This window comes from Nilaparvata lugens, chromosome 10 (assembly GCF_014356525.2).
Source record: "Nilaparvata lugens isolate BPH chromosome 10, ASM1435652v1, whole genome shotgun sequence".
Classification (NCBI taxonomy): domain Eukaryota; kingdom Metazoa; phylum Arthropoda; class Insecta; order Hemiptera; family Delphacidae; genus Nilaparvata; species Nilaparvata lugens.
The window spans coordinates 3364129-3387757 of NC_052513.1; the positions used below are offsets into that span (position 1 = coordinate 3364129).

The following is a 23629-nucleotide window of genomic DNA, read 5'->3' on the forward strand; positions in this document are numbered from 1 at the left end:
AAAGCACAAAAAACTACAATTCAAACATCTCAATATTCCCCATATTACACTATGCTACTTTCAGTTATTAATTTGTATGCATCATTGCATGGAATTAATATTCCACTCGACAGCTGATTTATGATGAATAATTCTAGAGTCTCATTTTCAAGGTAATATTGGCGTTTAAAGAAGACTCCTTTTCCTTTTCTATCATCCTTAAAATGCAAAATTTCAAAAAACCTTTATATACGTCGACGCGAAATTCAAAAAGGAGCATACCTGTCAAATTTCATGAAAATCTATTGCCGCGTTTCGCCGTAAATGCGGAAAATAAATGCAAAACCGTCGACTTGAATCTTCGCTCGGTCAAGAAGTATCTTTCGAATGGCTGATAGCTAGAGAGGATTACTATTAGTTCTGTGAACAGAAGACCTCACGCAGTTTTTTCATCCACAAATATCTGGTGTCACCTGATTCTCCAGACATTTGTGTAATGCATGCAATGAATAATCCACTTGTCAGCTGATTAATTATGAATAATACTATAGTCTTATTGATCCTATCTTTAGAGATAAAGATCCTAACTGCGTTCGGTAAATAAATACTAAAATGTAATGTAATTTTTTGTTCAAATAATTGGAATTATTGAACTGTACAATCACCAAAATTGAAGACTGACATCACTCCAGTTCATAGACTACCCCTTTCAAATCAATTATTTAGACGACCAACGATGAAGCCCACGACATAACCACGACAGATGGGGGACAATAACTCGTGAACCAGTCCCGACTCAAAATCAACCAGGAAGGAAGTGGATTATCACGTAATTTGGGAGATTACAAAGGTTGCCGTTGGCAGGGACAAGTGCTTGTCTGACCCCTTTCCGAGATCCTTCGCGTCTTCCCAATTCCGAGATCCCCTCACATCTTCCTAACTCCGTGCTCCCAGCGAGCAGGCTGCTAGTATTTAAATTAGAACGTGCCATAAATTAGAGGATGCTGAGACACGGTCCTTTCCCGGAACAGGAGTGACTAGCCCTTCCTGTCCTTGTCCCTTCTTCCCCTACTCATCCTTGCCCCTTCTTTCCTTATCCTTGTCATCCTTGCCCCTACTCTGCCCCAAACCCTCTTGCCCTTCCTTTTGGAGAATGCCTACTGCATTCTAATCACTACACAACGGCCAAATCCGTGGCAATGTCATCGTCGGGCACCAGAAATACATTGTGTAATTTGATTTGGGCTAATCTGGCAGAATTCATAGCATGCAAACGTTCTTGTTTGTCGTATTCAGCGAAGCGTTGTTTTGTTCTACTGTATACAAGATATTTATTTGTTATGAAATAGACTAGTAGTTCTGTGAACAGTAGACCTCACGCAGTATTATCATCCATAAGTACCTGATTGAAACTATAGACCTTATGGAAATACAGCAATAGACTGGCTTCTCCACACATCTGTGTAATCACTTGTCAGCTGATTTATTATGAATAATTCTATAGTCTGATTTTTACTCTAATATTGGCATATGAAGGAGGCTCCTTTTTCCTTTAATATTATCCTTGAAATGCAAAATTTCCAAAAACCTTGTATATACGTCGACACGCAATTAAAAAAGGAACATACCAATAAAATTTCATGAAAATCTATTACCGCGTTTCGCCGTAAATGCGCAACATATAAACATTTAAACGTTAAGAGAAATAATGCCAAACCGTCGACTTGAATCTTAGACCTCACTTTGCTCGGTCAACAAGTTTACAATAGCCATCGTCAGTTTAACATTATTTTCATTTTTAAAATAATTGAGTCAATTTGTTACATTTATAAAACAATTACAATTTAGATACTCATATGTTGAGTAAAATCCTATAACACTAGGCCATACAGCAATAGCTCTTTTAAAAATGTTCAGCGACAACAATCTAATGGATAAAGGCAGCTTTTTTACAGTTCACATTGTAGATAACTGTGGCTTTTCAATGTTTTGCTTAGTCTAACACTCGGTGTTACCAAGTCATATCTGTGTCTCTTATGAAATATTTGAACAGTATCATTGGAAGTGAACTGATTTAAATTTACCTTGACATGAATCAAGTTTTGAGAAATTAAGATACATGCCAAAGACATTAATTTCAGATTGTAATGCATAATGCCACCACTCTTTCTCAAGCCATGGAAAAATTGAGGACTAATTATTATTAGTAGCTAATTCATCAAGACTGTAAAGAGCCTCTGGCCTTGTTAATAGGCAACACTCATTAGATTCAACGGACACTTCGAAACTGTATATTTAAGATGGATTAATGGTTCATAGGATTCAAGGAACGTGCTAGGAACTGGGCCTTTTAACAAAAGCTTATTGATACTGTGTATCATCCAATTTCTCTATAAGAAAATCATTTTCCGACGCAATAGAAGCTCTACGCACTAAGCTCTACCTCTAGACTGTATTCCAAATTAAGGTTTAGAGCAGTTTTGGGTGAATGCCTGTTGAATGAAATAGACTGAGAAATTGTCAAAAACCATTGATTTATTGTTGTGTTTATGAAATGTTCTTGCTAAGTTGAAAAAACAGAAACATGTTGAATATCTTGGCATAATTGTTGACCAACATTTACGATGGGATGTTCACATAAACACCACTTGTAATAAACTTAAACATTGGATAAGTAAATTTCGCAATATCAGCCAAGTTAGTGACAAAGAGGTTCCAAAGCTTATATATTTTGCTTATATACAATCTTACCTGGGATATGGGATAGGAATATGGGGTGGATCTTATTCTAATCATATAGATAAAATTTTTGTTATTCAAAAAACCCTAATCAAAGCCATACTAGGAAAACCTAGACGCTATCCAAGTGAAAATCTTTTTCTTGAATTCAAGGTTCTAACAGTAAGACAGCTATATATCAAAATTCTCATAACTTATATAAATAAACATAAAGATCTATTCAATTTGCGTGAATCTACTTATAATCTTCGTCCCTCATCCATAACTTTCAGGTTGCTGACACTAATTTGTCCATTTGCAGAAAACAATTTTCATACATTGCATCTAACTCATAATAAAATCCCTCATCATTTCATCACCAATAAATTGAGTAAAAAGCTGGTAAGAGATATAAATGAATGGTTATCTTCGAATGACATTAGTTTTTAAATATCTGCTACTAAAACTAAGCCAATTTTATCCATTTTTTTCTCTTGAGAAATATATTAATTTAATTCTATTAGGTATCCCTCTTCTTTCTTTCCTGTCCTTTCTGTTCTCTCTTTCCTTCTTCCTTTTCCTCTCTTTTTCTTTTTAAGTTAAGTAACTTTTTTTCTAAGTTTAACAAGTTTAATATTTTTCTATCAGTTATTATTTTTCCTTTCACTGTAATTAGTTTAATATTTTTTATTAATTAGTTTATCTTTTATCCTGAAATTGAATATATCTAGATTTTTAACACTCGGCCCCTGCGCACAGGTTCTTTAACCTTGCGGGGACCTTCCTTATATTCATTGCATAATTTAATTTTATACTGTAATACATCATTCTAATTTAATTCTATTTCTATGTTTCTGATTTTCTGTTGATGTTATTATTATTAAGGATAAATAAACGATTTTGATTTGATTTGATTTGATTGATAATTAGAAAGACCGGTTTCGGTTATTACACCATTGTCTTTCTAATTATCAATAAATCAGTGGTTTTTTGACAATTTCGCAGTCTTTTTCATTCAATATGAATAATTACCACAATATCAACTTCTCAACTACACAAAAAGCAAAAAAAGTAAATGCCTGTTCTTTTACCTGGATTGTATTTGTATATGAATAAGTAAATAAATAAAGCTTTTTGTGTTTGCATGAATCGAAATGAACGATATCTAGCGAATCAAGTGAAGGTTTGAGAAATTAATGAATCCATACCCGAAACAGAGCTAGGAATACTATTCTACACACCTCAATTACCATAGAGGGTTCCAGAAGACTGGTATAAACTGAAATTGAACATGTTAGATCATTAAATATATCGACTGAGTCACTGTCAATGTTAGAACCGTTCCATAATGAAATAGAAACACACCTACTATATTGTCAAATTCTTCAGTTTTATTTGGTACATGCTGCAAATGGTCAGCTTGAAAATGTGACCTGTGTGGTCACGAAGCCATGGTCCTGTACCAAATAAAACTCTAGAGTTTGACAACATATGTGTGTTTTTATTTCAATATAATTTATCGTCAACTGAAATTCTCAAATCAACTAAATTCAACTGCAACAAAATAATTTGTTGTCTCACAAGATTATTCCCAACTCGAAAATTAAAACAATAAATCATCAGAACCAATAAACAATAGACAAACCGAAACCAACTACACAATGCTTCCAAAACTGTAATTCATGTTGCACGACTTCCTCGCTCTCTGTCGTTTGATGTATGGTGTTTTTGACATGCGCGCGCACCCGCAGCCGCGCGAAACTCATTTGGAGGTCATTAGGCGCTCAGGAAAGCTGAACGGTATGTTAACGATGTGGCAGGCCACAGGCAGCAGTCTCGCTTCGCTCGCTCATTGCTCATTGCGCCAAGATTACAGAACGCGCCAAGTTTGAACACTCCTTGATCCCCCCCCCAACACACTGCCCCCTTGAGGACCCCTCAGAAAGGAACACGTTTCGAATAATTGACATCCGATCTGTTCCCCCCCCCCTGATGTATGACTGATTTCGTAAGGGACTTGTACCCTGTCCACCCCCCGCCATCCAATCGTTGTCAACCACCTCCCTAGCAAGACAGCCGGTTTTGTCGTGTCAGCAGAATGCATGCCAAATCAACGTGCCTTGCCCAATTCACAATCTAATGACCAGAGTCCTAATGGCCTGGTATCATGGTGATATGTTTAGCAGTTGTGTTTGGCTGATGGGTTCTGAAAAAATACTGTATTCAAGAGTAAGTAAAGTATGCATAATGTGTTAGTATGCAATGGGTTTTGCAAGACCTGGCAATACATTGTCATTTGTGATAAAGAATCAATAAAGAATAAAGGATAATGTTTATAATGCTTTATGTGGAGTGACATTGATCATATAGCCTACTCTCATGAATCATAGGAGTTTCAGGGCATTGTATTTGTAGAATACTATCATTCAGCATATCAAAAAGGTATAGTGAATTTGATTGTGTGCTCTCAGATATCAATGGAGTGTAAGAGCATGAGCATATCTAGCATTTTCAGAATATCCCCAAGTACTGAATGAAATAAAAACACACATATATCGTTAAATTCTACAATTTCATTTGGTACAGGACCATGGTTTCGTGACTACATAGGTCACATTTTCAAACTGAATTTCTGAGGTACACTGAGCTTTGGTGGAAAAATATAGTATCAGCTGTGCTAATAGTGAAGTTGTGTTTCTTTTCTGGCTCAAAATTTTGCAAAATTACTCAACAATTTCTAATTTCTAGAGATTGGAGTAAAATATTTTTGTTTTTAATCAGTTTTTAAATATCAAAATTATAAATTTTCAGTTTAGTCATTAGTTTTGAAGTGGAAATTGGACTTTTTGAAGTGAAAGTGAAATCTTAACCTTATTCTTTTTTGAAACTTTTATTTGTAAAAATTTGGGAGAAGACAGTTTTGGGCTATGCCTGTTGTCTTCTCCCAATCATATTATTATATGTATTATAATTATGATCTGTAATTGCCAATGGAATATTGTAGCTTTTCGAAACTTTCTAGTAAATTTGATGATGTGCTATGATGAATCATTCGTGTTTTAGAGTTTTGAGTATTGCATACATGTCTAGAATATTTCCAAGTACACTGTATCATGGTGAAAAAAATCGTGGAGTGAATTTTATTTGTGCTTTCATGAATCATTGAATTGTTGCATTATTCGAATAATATGAATCAAATTGTAGTATTATTATTTATTTATTTAGCGTTTGGCAGATACACAACATATATATAATAGCTCATGAGTGTCAAATGCCTAGATACACACTGTATATTTCCAGATTCTTTGAGATGTTGTGTAGTTTTCGGCCAGGAGAACATAAGTTTGTCTGACCGCCATCATTTGCTAGACCATTTAGCGTTACCCAATGTGCACCATGGAGGCGAACTAGCATTACACATATTTAAGTTGAAAATCTGATTGCTGGAAGAATTTTGAGGTTAAAGAAGGTTGAGATTCAATTTTAAATGTTCACAGAAAAAAAATTTGAATCACCTTTACCATTTCAAATGTCAAAAATTGGTTCAAATTTGTAATTTATCACATAAAAACAATCCAAATATAGAATTGTAGTAATAAATTAGTAACTGATGATGATTATTCATCCATATGTATATTGAAAGCGAAAGTCATTGTGCTCCATGCCACCTTGGCATGAAGACGTGTTGAATATGACATAAGTACTAGGATGTTGACTATGTGACAAACTAAAAATTATCAACAATAAGTGTTATCGGATGGGCACGTTAAAATCTGGTCCCGGCTGAAGTATGACAGTCATAAGGCTCATTGACGGCTTGAATCATATATTCAGGCGAGGTGAAACTTTTGTCAGGAGCTCCCCACCAATAAAAGTCACACGAATATTATTATTATTATTATCATCAATAAAAAATTAAAAAGTGAAATGAGTCCATAGCATTGCCGTAAGATTTGTTGAATAGTTGTTATAAAGGAGAAATGAGTGTAACCAGGAGTAGGTCAATCAAAATTACTCAGCGTCCAGAGTTCATTGGAAATAATCAAACAAAAAATGAACTAAATGATGGACCTTAACAGGTTAAAGAAAATCTGGTGTGGTACATTCATACAACTTTCCTTGCTCATTGATAAGCCTCATTAACGAGGATAATTTACGGGAATAACATTATTCCGATTGGCGGCTAAATAATTAAAACTACGATTATACTATTGTTATTGTGTTCAGAGTACATTTTCCTTTGTTTGAATTATGAAATTTGAGGATTTTTTAAAATTTGTCAAAACAGCTGTTCTACAAATAAAATATCGACATGTGTTCTTTTGAATAAACTGCTCCTCTACCTACCTACCTCACGCACGAGAAGGAGGTTGCAAAGTAAATTTCTCAATGATGGGGTGGACCCCCTGTTAACTCCTCAGGGAGGAGGCTCATGCCAGTTAATGGGTTAAGAGCTGGGTATGAAATTGAAAAAAATCGGTAATGTTATTTTTGAGAAAATCGTGGTTGAATTTTAACAACATTCATTCTTCTCAGGAATATTACAGAGCTCTTGCAAATTTTCCAGAAATGAGACTCATGTCAGTTGATAGGGCTTATAAATAGCTATCTAGGGTATACATTTGAAGAAAATCGTTAGAGCCGTTTTCGAGAAAACCGTGAAAAACATGGTTTTTTAGCCATTATCCGCCATTTTGAATTGAATTTTATTGAATATCTTATTGTCTGATCCTCATGGTATAAGGACCTTGAGTTTAAAATTTTAAGTCAATCGGTCAATATAGGAATGGAGTTATCGTGTTCACAGATACACACACACACACACCCACACACACACACCCACACACACACACCACCACACACACCACACACACCACACACACACACACACACACACACCACACACACACACACCCACACCACACACCCACACACCACACCACACACACCCACACACCCACACACACACCCACACACACACACCCACACACACACACACACAACACACACCACACACACACCACCACACACACACACACACCCACACACACACCCACACACACACACACACCACACCCCACACCCACCACACACACACCCACACACACACCACACACCACACACAACACACACACCACACACACACACCACACACACACACACCACACACACACACACCCACACACCACCACACACACACACACCCACACACACACCACCACACACACACCCACACCCACACACACACCCACACACCCACACACCACACCACACCACACACACACCACCACACACACACCCACACACCCACACACCACAACCACACACACACACACACACACACACACACACACACACACACACACACACACACACACACATACAGACCATACTGAAAAACCACTTTTTTGGACTCAGGGGACCTTGAAAAGTATAGAAAACATGAAATTAGGGTACCTCAAATTTGTTGGAAAGCAATACTTTCCTTACCTATGGTAATAGGGCAAGGAAAGTAAAAAAACGTATAGAAAACATGAAATTAGGGTACCTTAAATTTTTTTGGAAAGCAATACTTTCCTTACCTATGGTAATAGGGCGAGGAAAGTAACAAATATAAGGCTTATATAGAAATTAACCGATGATCAGAATTGACTACATTAATCAACTTCTGACTATAGCGGTTTGGTGGTTCAACTCAACAAGCATTTTACACATGATAGGCGATAACAGACAGAGGCAAGTGATGAATTGCACCATGAGTGACAGCTAGAGTGACGTAAGTAATTCATTCACTGGTCAAACACCCCCGCTAAGAAACCGGCGGCAACATATGAAGGGGGTGGATAAGGGGGCGTTTGACAAGGGGCTCAAGTATCTCTCATGGTCTCCCCTCTCACTCAGAGATCAGAGTCTCCACCAGGAAATAACAGTAGGCTGACTGTCTGGAGCAACAAAGATCGTAGTAAAGAAGGAGGATGTTGAGGAATGGATTAGAAAGAGGGGAAGAAGGAAGAGGGAGAGAATGTGGGTGAGGAGGAGAGGTAGAAGCAGTAGGAAAAGGCTGAGGAGGAGCCGATGAAAAAGGAGAAGGGTGGAAAGGAGGATGAGGGAAGTGTAGGTGTACGTGGAGGAGGAAGAAGAGGTGTAGGAGGAGGAAAGGAAGAGATGTATGAGAAGGAGGAGGAGAGGAAGAGGTGTAAGAGATGGACGAGGTGGTAGATGAGTACGTGTAGGATGAGGAGGAGGAGAAACAGGATGAGAAAGAGTAGGAGTGTGATGATGTAGAAAGAAGTGGTGGAAGGGGTGATGATGGAGAGAGAAGACGATCAGAAGGAGGAGTAGGGGAAAAGAGAAAAAGTTGGAGAAAGAGGAGAAGAAGGAGATGGAGAGGAGCAGAAAGAGGAGTAGGGAAAAAGAGAAAAAAAGGAGAAGGAGATGGAGAGGAGCAGAAAGAGGAGTAGGGAAAAAGAGAAAAAAAGGAGAAGAAGGAGATGGAGAGGAGCAGACAGAGGAGTAGGGAAAAAATAAAAAAGGAGAGGAAGGAGATGGTGAGGAGCAGAAAGAGGAGTAGGAAAAGAGATAATAAAGGAGGAGAAGGAGGATAAGAAGGAGGCGAAGTAGGAAAAGATGGAAGAAAATGGGAGAAGAAGAGTGAAGAGGAGAAGAAAGAGGAAAAGGTAGGGAGAGAAGAGGAGAAGGAAGAGTAGAAGAAGAGGGAAGATGAGTTCAATGAGATCTAGGGGGAAAAGAAGAGAGAGAGGAGATGAGGGAGGAGGAGGAATATTAATATGTATAGGAGGAAAAGAAGTAGAAGGAGAAGGCAGAGAAGGATGAATAAAAGGAGGAGTGTGAGGAGTGGGAGAAGAAAGATAAGGAGGGAAAGGAAGAGGTGGAAGAAGGGAGAAGTGGTTGAAGTTAGAGGAAGAGGAGGAGGGGAATGAGGGAGTGAGGAGGAGAAGTAGCAGGAGGAAGAGGTGGAGAAGAATGAATAGAAGAGGGAGGGCGAGGAGAAGGAGAAGAAAGATTAGGAGGGAAAGGAAGAGTTGAAAGAGGGGGAGAAGTGGTTGGAGTGAGAGGAGGAGAAGGAAAATGAGGAGGGAAAGATGGAGAAGTAGTAGGAGGAGGTGAAGATAACATAATGGAAGTGTTGGAGGTGATAAATTATGACTGGTGGGTATTAAATATTAATCCTATTCGGTTGAGGAATGCAGCCGCAGTTCTGTCAGTTGAAGGGAGTATGCTAGAAAGAGAAGAAAAATGAGAAGTAAAGGTTCTCCATGTGTATGAAGAGATGAGAAACGGATACAAAGAGGGTTTAGTTGGTGAGGAGATATCTCGTGGTTGCGTCAAGCATTTTTAAGGCACTTGTTACTGAATAATTATTCCCATAGCCAATTCTCGAGTTCTCAATTTTTAGAGCTTCAAAGATGCATTGTGATACAAACTTTAATGTTGAATTGATCAAGTGATCAATCATGTTATCTCAGGAAAAACTAACCGTTGGGGTGAAAATTCCCAATTTATGGAATGCTATGGTTATTTCCAAATATTTCGATTGTTCACAAACAGCCTGATACTGTAGTCATATTATGTAAATTATATTCTCAAGAATTCTCTTATAGCAAGTTTTGTTCGAAAACGAATCAATCCCAGGGTCAAAATTTTTTAATCTCAATGGTGGAAGTATGATTTTGAGCTACTCATCTCTTACATTGACTGTACTACTCTCAGTCATCTTGACCAAGGAAGCAAACATTGATAACTTTTTTTTAGATTCTTCTCAATCTCAAAAAACCCATAGTTCAGTTTGTGAATTTTTCACCAACCGATTCTTAAATGTTTGAGATTTCTCCTACAATCAACTCTTCATCAACCATCAATAATTATATTATTGTCATTTGCAAAAGAGCCAAATAAATATTAACTGTGATTCATTCACGAGAACCAATCAGAGAAAGGCTATTTTATAAGACGGCTTCTTTGATTGGTTCTCGTGGAATAATTCACGATTAAAATTTAACGTATGTAGTAGGACACTACGCACATAGTGTCACATTTATTTAGTGATAAGATGTATTGATAATTTTCATGAACCTTGTTCAATCTATAATGTTATAAATCAATGAATTGGCTTATACAGTACACAGGCTAGGAAATACAGGATTATTGTTGATGTTTCCTGGATATAACGAGATTGCATTTCAGAACACAGAATATTTCCTGCTGCAAAGCAAACAAAAACACACAAAGCACAAAACTGCGCACATCATATGAAATCACCAATTTACAAACAAACACGAAAATCTTGACCAGTCGACGGACGAGATGAGATTTACAGTGAGGAAAAGCCTCTGGAAATAGGCCTGGGTGATGGAGAAGGAGAATGAGATCACTGGAACACGTTGGGAGTCGAGTGACGATGCTCTTCTAAAAGGGTAGACCTATTCACCAGTAACGACAAAGCTAAAGAGAAGTTGGGCCTTTGAAGAAGACCAAGAAGATGAAAATGAACAGGAGAAAGAAAAAGAAGAAGAAGTGAGTGTGTAGGTGGAGGTTGCAGAGGTCTCTCAGACTCAATCCTAATTTTCTTCGCACGTCTTCCATTTTGCCACTTACACTTTTCACTCATTTCCTCTTTCTCTCCTTCTTATCCTGGTTCAAAGCGCCTGTCACTCGCCATCTCGCTTTCTCCAATCTTTCTGCAACCAGATCACGAACCGGAAGGCCAATTCCACTCTGTCCTCTTCTCCTCCTCCTCCTCCTCCTCCTCCACCATTGTCATATCCATTTACAACGATCTGCAGCCTAGTGCCGACTCTGTAAATTATTCACTCCACATGATTTACACCACAGTCACTCTCTCTCTCTCCATTCTTCTCATTTTCTCTCCTCTCATTCTATTCATGAAACAAAGAGAGGAATAATATTGAGTGATCTAGTGATCACATAATGAGAGTAATCTTTGAAACACTGATTTAACCTATCTATTTTTTTTTCTTAACCCAGATAGCCCTGTAAGCCTTCCTGAAGGATGGAATCAAGCCTTCACAAAACATGCCAGTATGTTAGTTAGAATTTTTCCCACCAGATGGGAGTGGTGGCAATGTGTAGAGGGATACCTAGTCGTGTCCTTGGAATAGTTCATTCACCAGTTTCTTGTGAGCTGGCGTCAGTTGAACATGTGGAAGTTCCAGTAGTTCCAAGATGGATGATTTGACGAACATCGTATGTAATGAGTAAGTATAACTTTTTTTCAAATCAACTTTCAAATTTCAAATTCTAGAAATAAGTAGTCAAAGTATTGTACTACGAGGATATATGGGTGTTTATGACCCTAGATTTATTATAAATCTATAATTTCATGTTAATTTTCAGAATCCTTCTGGAAGGCTTTCAGGGCTATATGACATAAAATTTTTTCTACTTGTTATAGGGAGCGCCTGACTTTGAATGAGCTGTTGGACATTCTTGCAACTGAAGATGAAGACCAAATACCAGCCAGTGGATTGGATATCGCTATTCTACCTCCAGAAAATGATGCTACTGATGAAGATTCTGGAACAGAAGACAACCCATCCATGGATAACCTCCCAGGCAGCCAACTAAGAGCTGAAGTGGTTGTGTTTGGAAGGGATAAAATCAGAACAATAAATCGGCCTACAACAGCTGGAAGAGAAAGAACACCATCACCACCACCAAATCCTCGAGTGAAGAAAAGGAAGAAGATAGTGAAATCATACAAGTGGAGGAAACAAGAACTACCTGAACTTGCAAATGAGTGGCCTCAAATGATGTCATGTTTTGAGGAGAAAGGTAAACGAACACCTCTAGAATATTTTCGTTTATTTTTTGATGAGCAGATTATAAACCTTTTTGTTACATTCACCAATCAATATGCAGCAAAAAAAAATTTGCTTGGGAATTGTACTAAGAATGAAATTGAAGTTTTCATTGCAATTCTTCTTCTCAGTGGATATGTGAATGTTCCTCGAAAAATAATGTATTGGCAATCAGATCAGGACAGTCATAATTCATTGGTCAGCAATGCAATTTCTCGTGATAGATTTCAGTTTATTATGTCCAACATACATGTATGTGATAATGATAAATTAGACAAGACTGACAGATTTGCCAAGATCCGTCCACTTTTGAAAATGCTAAATGAGAGATTTCTGAATTTCATGCCTCATGAGCAAAATCACTCAGTAGATGAGTCAATGGTTCCCTATTTTGGAAGTCATGGAGCAAAACAGTTTATAAAAGGTAAACCTATTCGTTTTGGAATGAAGTTTTGGTGTGGTGGAACATCAAATGGGTATTTGACTTGGTTGGAACCATACCAAGGTGCTAACACATGTTCACAGAATTATGATGATAAAGGTATGGGCTATGGTGTAGTAATGACATATGTTGATCAACTGCCTGCAAACATCCCTTATCAAATTTATTTTGATAACTTGTTTACTAGTTTCCACTTATTGAGTGATTTGAAGGATAGAGGTATCGGTGCAACTGGAACCATCAGAGCCAACCGAGTTGACAAAAGCTGTCCTCTGGTAAGTGTTGACCAAATGAAAAAAAACAAGAATCGAGGAGCATTTGAGTACTGCACGGACATTGAAAGTGGTATCTGCGTGACACGTTGGAATGACAACAGTATTGTTTCCATTGCAACCAATTTTGATCAGATTCAGCCTGTGAAAAGTGTCAACAGGTTTTCAAGAGAACAGAAGAAAAAAATTCAAGTCCCCCAGCCAAAAGTTCTGAACAACTACAATAAGCATATGGGTGGCATTGATAGGGCTGATCAAAATATCAGCCTCTACAGATGTGGAATAAGGGGGAAAAAATGGTATTTCCCCCTTATTGCACATCTGATTGATGTTTCGGAACAGAATGCATGGTGCTTGTACAACAGAAATGAAGAAAATATGGATCACTTGACGTTCAGAAGAAGGATTGCAACGGCAGTACTGGAAACCAACAAGAGAGTGGTAACACATCGAGGTCGACCCAGTAGCTCAGCGGTAATTGACAGCCGATTCGACAGAATTGACCACCTTGTGTGCAGCCTACCCCTTTTAGAAGCTACAAGAAAGAAACAGCAATTGATTTGTCGACAGTGTCACACTAAATCAACTACAAAATGTGTAAAGTGTGATGTGCCACTACATGTTGATTGTTTTATAAATTTCCACAAGAAGTGAAAGTATGTTGTGATTCGTAACTGATTTCAATTGTTTCCATACTATGAAATTGTTGCCTCCTTATTGTTTTATCCTCACAAAAATATGAACTCATCACTAATTATCTATCCATAAGTACTACAATTTTATCATTTTTGAGCTAATTTCAAACTTCTTCATACTAGAAAAAGTCATGACATTTCAATACCTTTTATGAGAAAATTTTACCCTATATTTTGATTGTACATGCATATCTCCATTATCATTTTTATGATTTTTACATTCCTATTATGAGTTATTCTAATAAATAATTTCAAAAGAAACTAAATTATCACTGTGATTATTTCTATAACCATTCTCATAGCCTATGTGCGGTAATATGCCATTTGGCAAAAAGATGTCATATTGTCCTGAAAGCCTTCCAGAAGGATGTGCTGTTACAGCAAGGTGGTGGGGGGAATCATGAGATACATTGTCTTTTTGGCGGTACGAAGTTCGCCGGGCCAGGTAGAAATAAATAAATCTTCATTCAATGACAAGTACATTACAGAATAACAATAATCAAATATTGAATTCAACAAAAATGCGTAGTGTACAGTCAATGAATACAATACTGCTTGCTAAAGAATGAACTTTGTCTACAAACAGGAGCATATCTCATAATTGAAAATAAAATGAGGACTCTAGACTCATATAACAGAGTTTCACACTACAATGAATTCGATCAATGTAATGTCAGTACAGTGACTCGTTATCCCTATTGGAATGAATATATACTATATTCAATATAATATTTACTATAGTCTTTATAGTCAGAATTCGATATAGAGTTCCTTCCAATCTAATCTAGGCTTCAACAATACAATGAATTTCCAAGAATGAAGATTAATCTTCCTTCTAGTAGAAAATACACTGAACAATATACAGTAGTCACTAGTCACTATAAAGCTCGCTAGATTCCAGCAATTGAATGACTCAATATCTGCGCACAATTTCTTACAAGACCGCTATTCTCCCTCCTCGCAACGGTCTTGCAAAACAAGATGCGACTGAAAAACGAGATGATCGTTCGAAAAATAGGTCGAGAAGATATCTAGAAGGCATGGAACTAATATAAAGCGGGCACATAAATCATACTGCGACCGACAAAGAATGGGTGAATATCTTTGTAACAAAGAAACCATTTCTGTTGAATACTGACCTAGCTTCCATCTATCTGGATTGGATAAGGCTATTAATAATAGTGGAATGACCGTACTTTTGAACATTCGAAATAGTTTGTGCTATGAGTTATTCAATTTATCAATTAGTAACGGGAATCCATGAACATGGAAATAAAATTGCATTAGCTAGATGACGCATTCAACAAGTATTCAGAGTAGGGGCGAGACCATTAAATACCTACCTAATAACATTTTTAAAATACCTACTTTAAAAAACACCATATCAGGTGTCTTCCAGGCGTTTTTAGAGTCGGCCGGGAAGAAGCTCTCCAATTGACTGATTGGTTTGGAGACTGAAAAAGGCCTAATATGGTCTTGCCTTTAGTATTGAATTAAAACGACTTGAAATTGTCAAAACCATTCCCTATGAAACAATTCTCAAATGAAGTTGCGACCGAATATTGAAAGTATTATCAATCTTCTAATCTTTATATGGAAAATATATTCCTATTGAATACGAAATTCTACAGATACAATATTCATTTCATCATTTGTACACTGCAACAAGTGATCTCTACATCAACAAGCCCCACATTAATGAATCTGACCCATATTTCTATTCAATTCAATTACAAATTTTGAAGTTTTGAAAGGAAGATGAGCACCAGAGAGCAGGATTAGAAGGCTCTATGAATACAGCTGATCAAAAGTTTCAACTATAATCTTGAATAACAAACCAGAAGTACAGAGACAAAAATGCATTATCCAATTGATTAAGTTCAAAACTGATGCAGAATCGAACAAACGTAGATTTTATCTTACATGATGTTATCTTTGCTATTTTGTACTATGTTCGTTTTTGAAATAAATAAATCAATTGATTGATTGATCAATGTTAGTTCACCCTAAGAATAGTAAAACATCAGGAAGTAGAAACAAGCTTGTTCGACAGTGGAATTGACGATTTATAAAGGATACAATGTTAACTCAATTTCGACATCAAGATCAGGATCATTCAAGAACAAAATTGCAGACAAACTTTACTTTAAACTGAAAGAAATTTCAATGAGATGTCAACTGCACATTGAAGTAGTCCCTAGATCCCGAGAACAACGCTTAAAAAACCTACTACAACCCTCGTTGAAACAAGAATCCAGGATTAACTGTTGTAAAGCATGCAGCAATTCAATGTCACAACTGCAATTAGTCAGCGAGACACGATTAGCAAACCCCGTTCCGCTCTCAATCTGAGACGTTTCTTTGGTCAAGATTCCTGCACAGCGTTCCAAGATGAATTGAATTAATTAATCTGCCACTTCCTTGCCGAATGGAGAGCCCCCGAGTTTTCTTATTTTCCCCGGCTTTGTTAACGAGATAAATGGCATACCGATACACTTATACTGACTGGGTGGGGGGTGGTGGAAGCCTGGAAGTAATTTCCTACTTTCTGAAAACTCTGTCCCTAGAATTGGAGTTGTTTAGGCGACTGCCTACCTACACTGCTACCAACTACACAACCCTGTTTCTCCACGAATTGCCGCAACAGCCGAAAGAATGGAAGCAAACTTGAAAGAAACAGTTCTTGTAGACTACTTTGTCGACTTACTGCCTTTTCTCCTCCTTAATTCCTTTCGGCTTGTTTTCAGCCATTACGTTGACATCCTAATTCGAAATGTGTCTCCTTAACTGCTTTTCTTGTTGCAATGCTGGTTTCAGACACTAAGATTGGAGTTGCGAAAATTATATTTATTCGAGAACACGGATAGAGAAGATATTAACTCAGGAGCTGGGATGAAAAGCTTTCTGGAGGCATTGGTCTCAATTCAGGAGTATTCCATGGGAGTTTCTGGTGAATTTCGAGATAAGAAGAGATCCATGATCAACAATGCTTTCTAGTTATTTTCAGTCTAACGATTTAAGAAATTCGAGATAAGGGAACGAGGAATCATTATCAACAAAAATGTTTTCCAGTTGTACTCTATTTGATTTGAAATTATTCATTTATTCGTGGAACAACAGGCTTGGCCCAAAACTATTCAATTCCCAAATTTTGATAAATTGATAAAATGTCCAAGAAATAGGTTATGTTTCTACTGTAGAATGTTCAACTTCAGTTTTCGTCCAAAAATATATATAAGCTGGAATTTTGAAATAAATAAATCAATTGATTGATTGATCAATGTTAGTTCACCCTAAGAATAGTAAAACATCAGGAAGTAGAAACAAGCTTGTTCGACAGTGGAATTGACGATTTATAAAGGATACAATGTTAACTCAATTTCGACATCAAGATCAGGATCATTCAAGAACAAAATTGCAGACAAACTTTACTTTAAACTGAAAGAAATTTCAATGAGATGTCAACTGCACATTGAAGTAGTCCCTAGATCCCGAGAACAACGCTTAAAAAACCTACTACAACCCTCGTTGAAACAAGAATCCAGGATTAACTGTTGTAAAGCATGCAGCAATTCAATGTCACAACTGCAATTAGTCAGCGAGACACGATTAGCAAACCCCGTTCCGCTCTCAATCTGAGACGTTTCTTTGGTCAAGATTCCTGCACAGCGTTCCAAGATGAATTGAATTAATTAATCTGCCACTTCCTTGCCGAATGGAGAGCCCCCGAGTTTTCTTATTTTCCCCGGCTTTGTTAACGAGATAAATGGCATACCGATACACTTATACTGACTGGGTGGGGGGTGGTGGAAGCCTGGAAGTAATTTCCTACTTTCTGAAAACTCTGTCCCTAGAATTGGAGTTGTTTAGGCGACTGCCTACCTACACTGCTACCAACTACACAACCCTGTTTCTCCACGAATTGCCGCAACAGCCGAAAGAATGGAAGCAAACTTGAAAGAAACAGTTCTTGTAGACTACTTTGTCGACTTACTGCCTTTTCTCCTCCCTTAATTCCTTTCGGCTTGTTTTCAGCCATTACGTTGACATCCTAATTCGAAATGTGTCTCCTTAACTGCTTTTCTTGTTGCAATGCTGGTTTCAGACACTAAGATTGGAGTTGCGAAAATTATATTTATTCGAGAACACGGATAGAGAAGATATTAACTCAGGAGCTGGGATGAAAAGCTTTCTGGAGGCAATGGTCTTAATTCAGGAGTATTCCATGGGAGTTTCTGGTGAATTTCGAGATAAGAAGAGATCCATGATCAACAATGCTTTCTAGTTATTTTCAGTCTAACGATTTGAGAAATTCGAGATATAAGGAAACGAGGAATCATTATCAACAAAAATGTTTTCCAGTTGTACTCTATTTGATTTGAAATTATTCATTTATTCGTGGAACAACAGGCTTGGTCCAAAACTATTCCATTCCCAAATTTCGATAAATTAATAAAATGTCCAAAAAATAGGTTATGTTTCTACTGTAGAATGTTCAACTTCAGTTTTCGTCCAAAAATATATATAAGCTGGAAATTTTGAATTAAGAAAAATAGAAATTGATTAAAAATTTCAATTATAATAATAGTGAATGATTTTATCTATAAGGAGCCTAATTAAATTTATTCAAAAACATATAAATTATTTGTATTGGGGCTGGTGATTCATCACAGTCATTCAATAAAGCACATTTTAGAGCGGCACAATTTCTATTCTAAAAAATGAGAGCAATTTTTCTACTTATATTTATTGTGGGCACGATTTACTGTTCATCATACTGTTTCCTTCTTTTAACTTGGAATTCCATGATGAGAACTTGAATAATCCATTGTAATCGATGAAAAATATATTAGGTATATCACAAAGTTTAAGCATCAGTTGAATAAATTTGGTCAACAAATTTCTTGGTACAGTAAATTCTTTGAAACAACTCTATAACATTATCAGCATGAATCAATATCATCAGAATTCTTTATACTAGTAATGATAATAGTTGACCATATACTAGTAACGATTATAGTCTACTAAGGTGTTAGTGTGAATTTCCATATTGAATTCAGTTACTGTATTTTTATTATTCTATATACAACTGTATATTTCTTCTATTTTTCGTCTTATTCCATTTTATAATTAGATAATTAATAATTCATTCTTTTCTCATATTTTCTATTTTCTCTTTATTGAAAATTGTATTATGTTGATAATTATTGTACTGTGTGAAGGAGGCAAAATTTGGGTTTTACCTGTAGTCTTCATGAATAAATAAATAAATGAATGAATAAATAAATGAATAAGTGAATGGATAAATAAATAAATAAATAAATGGATGAATAAATTAATCCATTAATCCTCTCAAAGTCATGGAAAATGACAGTTTGCTTGAAAAGAGAAGGGAGTCCTTAACTATGAAAGGTCAAAGTTCCTGTAAGAGGTAACATTTTTAGTATCATAAAATAATTGATACAACTTCATAACATCATCGGCATAATCTAATAGCATGAGATTCTTCTCAATTAACGAGAAATTGAGATTTATAGAAAATAGAAGTAGTTTCCTACCTGTATTAGATCACCGAGTTCGCCGCCTGCAGCGGTGAAATTCAGGTAACACAGAAATGGCAGTCTATCCTCTCTTGGACGCCTGATTTCAATCTCGTAGGTCCTCCCAATGTCACCATAGTAAGTTCTGTTACAAGCTGAAACAAACAGAAATAATTCACTAAAATAAGTAATGAAAGTTCAACTCCTAACATGAATAGTAGTGAAATAAAAACAAACATACTTAGTGAGTCATAATATATGTAAACCTTTCAATGAATTGGAAAATGTTGTAGATAATACTGTAACTTTCAGGATAAGTTATTGGTCAAATACTTCACCTTTTGATGTACAACTGAATTCCATTCAACCCCTCATAACGGGATGACTTACGGGTTGTAACTCGAATATTTTAAATGTAAACACCCATTGTGTGGTGCATCATTTTGAAGGCCTCTTTAGAGCAAGAAATATGGTATCGATAAAAATGTTCTATGATACTTGTATCCAAAATGGCGGCTTATTGAGATTTCAGTTTCTAAAGAATTCAATGTTTGTGACTCGAATATTTTGAATGTAAACACCCATCGTGTGATACATCATTTTAAAGGCCTTCGCAAAACTAGGAAGATGACAACAATAAAAATGTTCAATAATACATTTTTCCAAAATGGCCGCTGATTTAACTTTATCAATTATTTCTTTAAAAACTCACATTTTAATTGATGTTATCTCTCTTGTTTTGAGAGGGCCTTTGAAATGATGTACTACATAATGGGTGTTTACATTTTTAAAATATTCGAGTTACAACCCTAAGTCACCCCCCTCATGAGGGGTTGAAATTCAGTTGTACGTCAAACGGTAGAGTATTTAACCAATAACATATCGTGAAAGTTACAGTATTATATCTACTACAACAGTCTCCAATTTATTGAAGGGTTCCCATAGAATATGACTCACTCTGTATACTGTCAAATTCTACTGGTCTATTTTATCCAAATAAAACTGTAGAATTTGACAATATATGTTTGTTTTTATTTCATAATGGATCGGTTCTACAACATTGACAGTGACTCAGTCCAATTTTTATGGATAGTACTGTAAAAGCAAGTTGAAAGCGGAGCTTTGACATCCCACCTGTAGAACTGCAACGTATGAGTTTGTCACACTTCAACTTTACTACGACACACTACTATTGTTTTTAATAGCTGAACCAGCGTCAAACGCTTGGTGCAACATTATTTAGTAAAACAACTTTGGTCACACTGATGAGATAGTGTAGTAGTAGTGTAACTCAACTACACATTGAGAATGTATTCGTAGCGTATCTACACTTCACACCGAGAGTGTAGATGTAGACCCATTGTAGTTTACATTTTGATGTGGCATCTTCTCGGACAGTTTACGATCTGTTTACCAACCGACATTATGGACTTTATATAGATGAGTATGTGTTATGTATGTATACGAGCCCATACACACACCATAAACGTTATGATGCACTGTTGTCTGTTATCTATGCATATTCGGTGACAAAACTCGGCCGATCCTCAAACATCACTCAACTGGTTGCTAACTTTCCCACTTTCCCAGTTCCACAATTTCCCATTTTCCCACTTCCCCCCCAACAACTCGACTAGTTACTAGTGTTTCAAACTTTGTATCTGTGTAGTTGGTTCGTTTTCATAGCTTTTATTAGTGACTAGTGAACCCGTGCTAAGAAAGGGTGTATTCTGAAACTTGACAAACTGAAAACTTCACCTAATGAAATCTTGAAGAATTGAAAATAGACCTATAACTATCCTCGGTTGATTAAGAATCTATAAGCAGAATTTCAAGTTGATCAATCCAGTAGTTCAGACGTGATGATCCGTCAAGCATAACTTTCCTATCTTGAACGTGTATAAGCCAATTCTTTCCTTTATTATAGTATAGTATAAGCTTAGATGTGTGTTTCTGTCACCCTTGTTGGACTTTCGATGGATCATTGTTTGTAGCCTATGTTCAACTACTGTCATCTTTATGTACTTATATTGTAGGCATTGTTGTCATTCATAAGGAATGCTGACTTCTTCTAGTGAAACTCATCTGAGATGCTGGTCTCAATCACTGTCAGAATTTGTTACATAGTACGCATTGTTGCTATTTTATGAGGGATACTGACTGTTTAAAGTGAATCTAATCTGAGGTGATGTGCTCAATCACTGTCAGCATTGGTTGGATGGCAGGCATTGCTGTTATTCATAAGGAATTCTGACTGGAATTAATCTCACTGAAGGTGCTTTACAAGTTGTTTCTCCTGGATTTGGTGTATGGATATTTGTATACGAATACAAATTTGTATTTACACTTGAATGTGGGTGTTAAGTGTTAAACTGTCGGTCCCGACTGAAGTATGACAGTCGTAAGGCCGATTGACGGCTTAAATTATATCTTCAGGCGGTGGGACCTTCCCGCAAGGGACTCCCCACCAACGAAAGCCATACGAATTTATTTTATTTATAGTGTTGAGCAAAAAATATGATATCGTTATCTGTAATTCGAATTTCATCTTTGCATGTCATCTTTTCATCAAGCTGTTGTAGCTATGGTGAGAGTGATATTTTCGAGCTCAAAATTTAAGTGACTTTATTCTATATTTTGTGAATATTTGAAGTTTGGTTTTTGTTTTAACGGAAGATTTATTATCAATCCATCTGAATTTGAAATTCTTTGTTTTATTCTGATTCATAGTTTCAGATTGAAGATTTGGTGTTGAAATTGAAGTGAACATAACCTACATTATATTTGGACGATTTGTGACAGAATCAGGAAATTGAAGAAGTTTTGGGCAATAGCCTGTTTTTTTCTTTTCCGACTATTGTATTGTTCGCTCTATCTAATAAATAAATAAATAAATAAATGTCTTACTGTTGAGATATTTTCCATATACACCTTGGATAAACCTTGAAAACTAACTTGAAACGTATTGAACTGATATTCCTGATACAGAAGCCAGTAGTTGATACAAGTTTTGTATTCAAATACTTGAATGTGTCATCTTGTTCAGAACTCTGTAGTGGATGATCGCTGTTAAATTATTATAGAATAAACAGGTCATTGATATTCATGGTTTCGGTATCTTTTTTCTCCTATAGCTAAGAAATTATCCATGACATTCTGTTTTGCTGCTTTCTTCTTTGTGGGTTGCTGGAACTGGGCGGTTTGTCGTCTTCAATGCTTTTAGGTGATGCACTTGATACAATTTTGTATTAAAATACTTGAACGTGTCTTCTTGTCCAAAACTTTATAGTAGATGATCGCTGTCAAATTATTAAAGAATAAAAATGTCATTATAGATATTCATATCAATGGAAAGATTTCTGTAGCTTGATATACTTATATGGGTTCATTTCATCATACAATTATAACAATGTCATTAAATCATATACACAATTGAATAAACTTCAATTCCCCAATAGGGACTAAAAGTTCAGGAGTGACATATCTTTCAATCAAATCGAATAAAATTCTTAACAGCTGGAGTGAAACAGAAGAACGACATCTGTCAAGCCATAAAATACTCAAGTAAAGTAATCATTGTTTCATTTCGCTGAAGTAGAACCATTCACCACTCTTCCCCAACCCTAAAATAATACATAATAGCACTAATAATATCTAACATTATATTGCAGGCTACAGTGTAAACTACGTCATAACAATCCCTTAATAACAGAAACAAAGACGTGAAACAGCTATATTCAATGACAAAGACGGAGACACAGGTGTGGCGAGGTGAATTGGCAAAGTGTTGATGACGTCATCCTGATAATTATCAACTGCACACTAAACTCAACTGTCACTTTTCAGCGACACTTTAATGGCCGACAATCTATAGTTGAGTGCCCATATCCACAGATATACTGCCGTGTATTATAATGAAGTGACGATTCATTTTAAACTGGCATTGTTCCTTCGAAATGGTACCAATGTTGATGCAATTCAATTGATGCTGCCAGTTTGGAGTGAAGCTTGCTATAGTAATGTCCATCGCCCATCACGGGTTATTATTATTGACATAGACGCGGAAATACGCGTGCGCGCGTTCACAATGCGCTCGAGTAATAAAGCGTTTTGATAGCTCCCATAAAATCAAAACCCTTTCAAA

The 23629-nt window shown here is 36.4% G+C and overlaps 1 protein-coding gene across 1 annotated transcript in view; it reads right to left on the bottom strand.

Annotated features, from left to right (window-relative positions):
- The window catches only part of LOC111051716, a 546966-nt gene that overhangs the window by 102550 nt on the left and 420787 nt on the right, over positions 1–23629 (bottom strand). The window contains exon 3 of the mRNA XM_039436102.1: positions 19504–19640. Coding sequence (XP_039292036.1) covers positions 19504–19640 — 137 coding nt within the window. The remainder of the gene's footprint in view (positions 1–19503; positions 19641–23629) is intronic.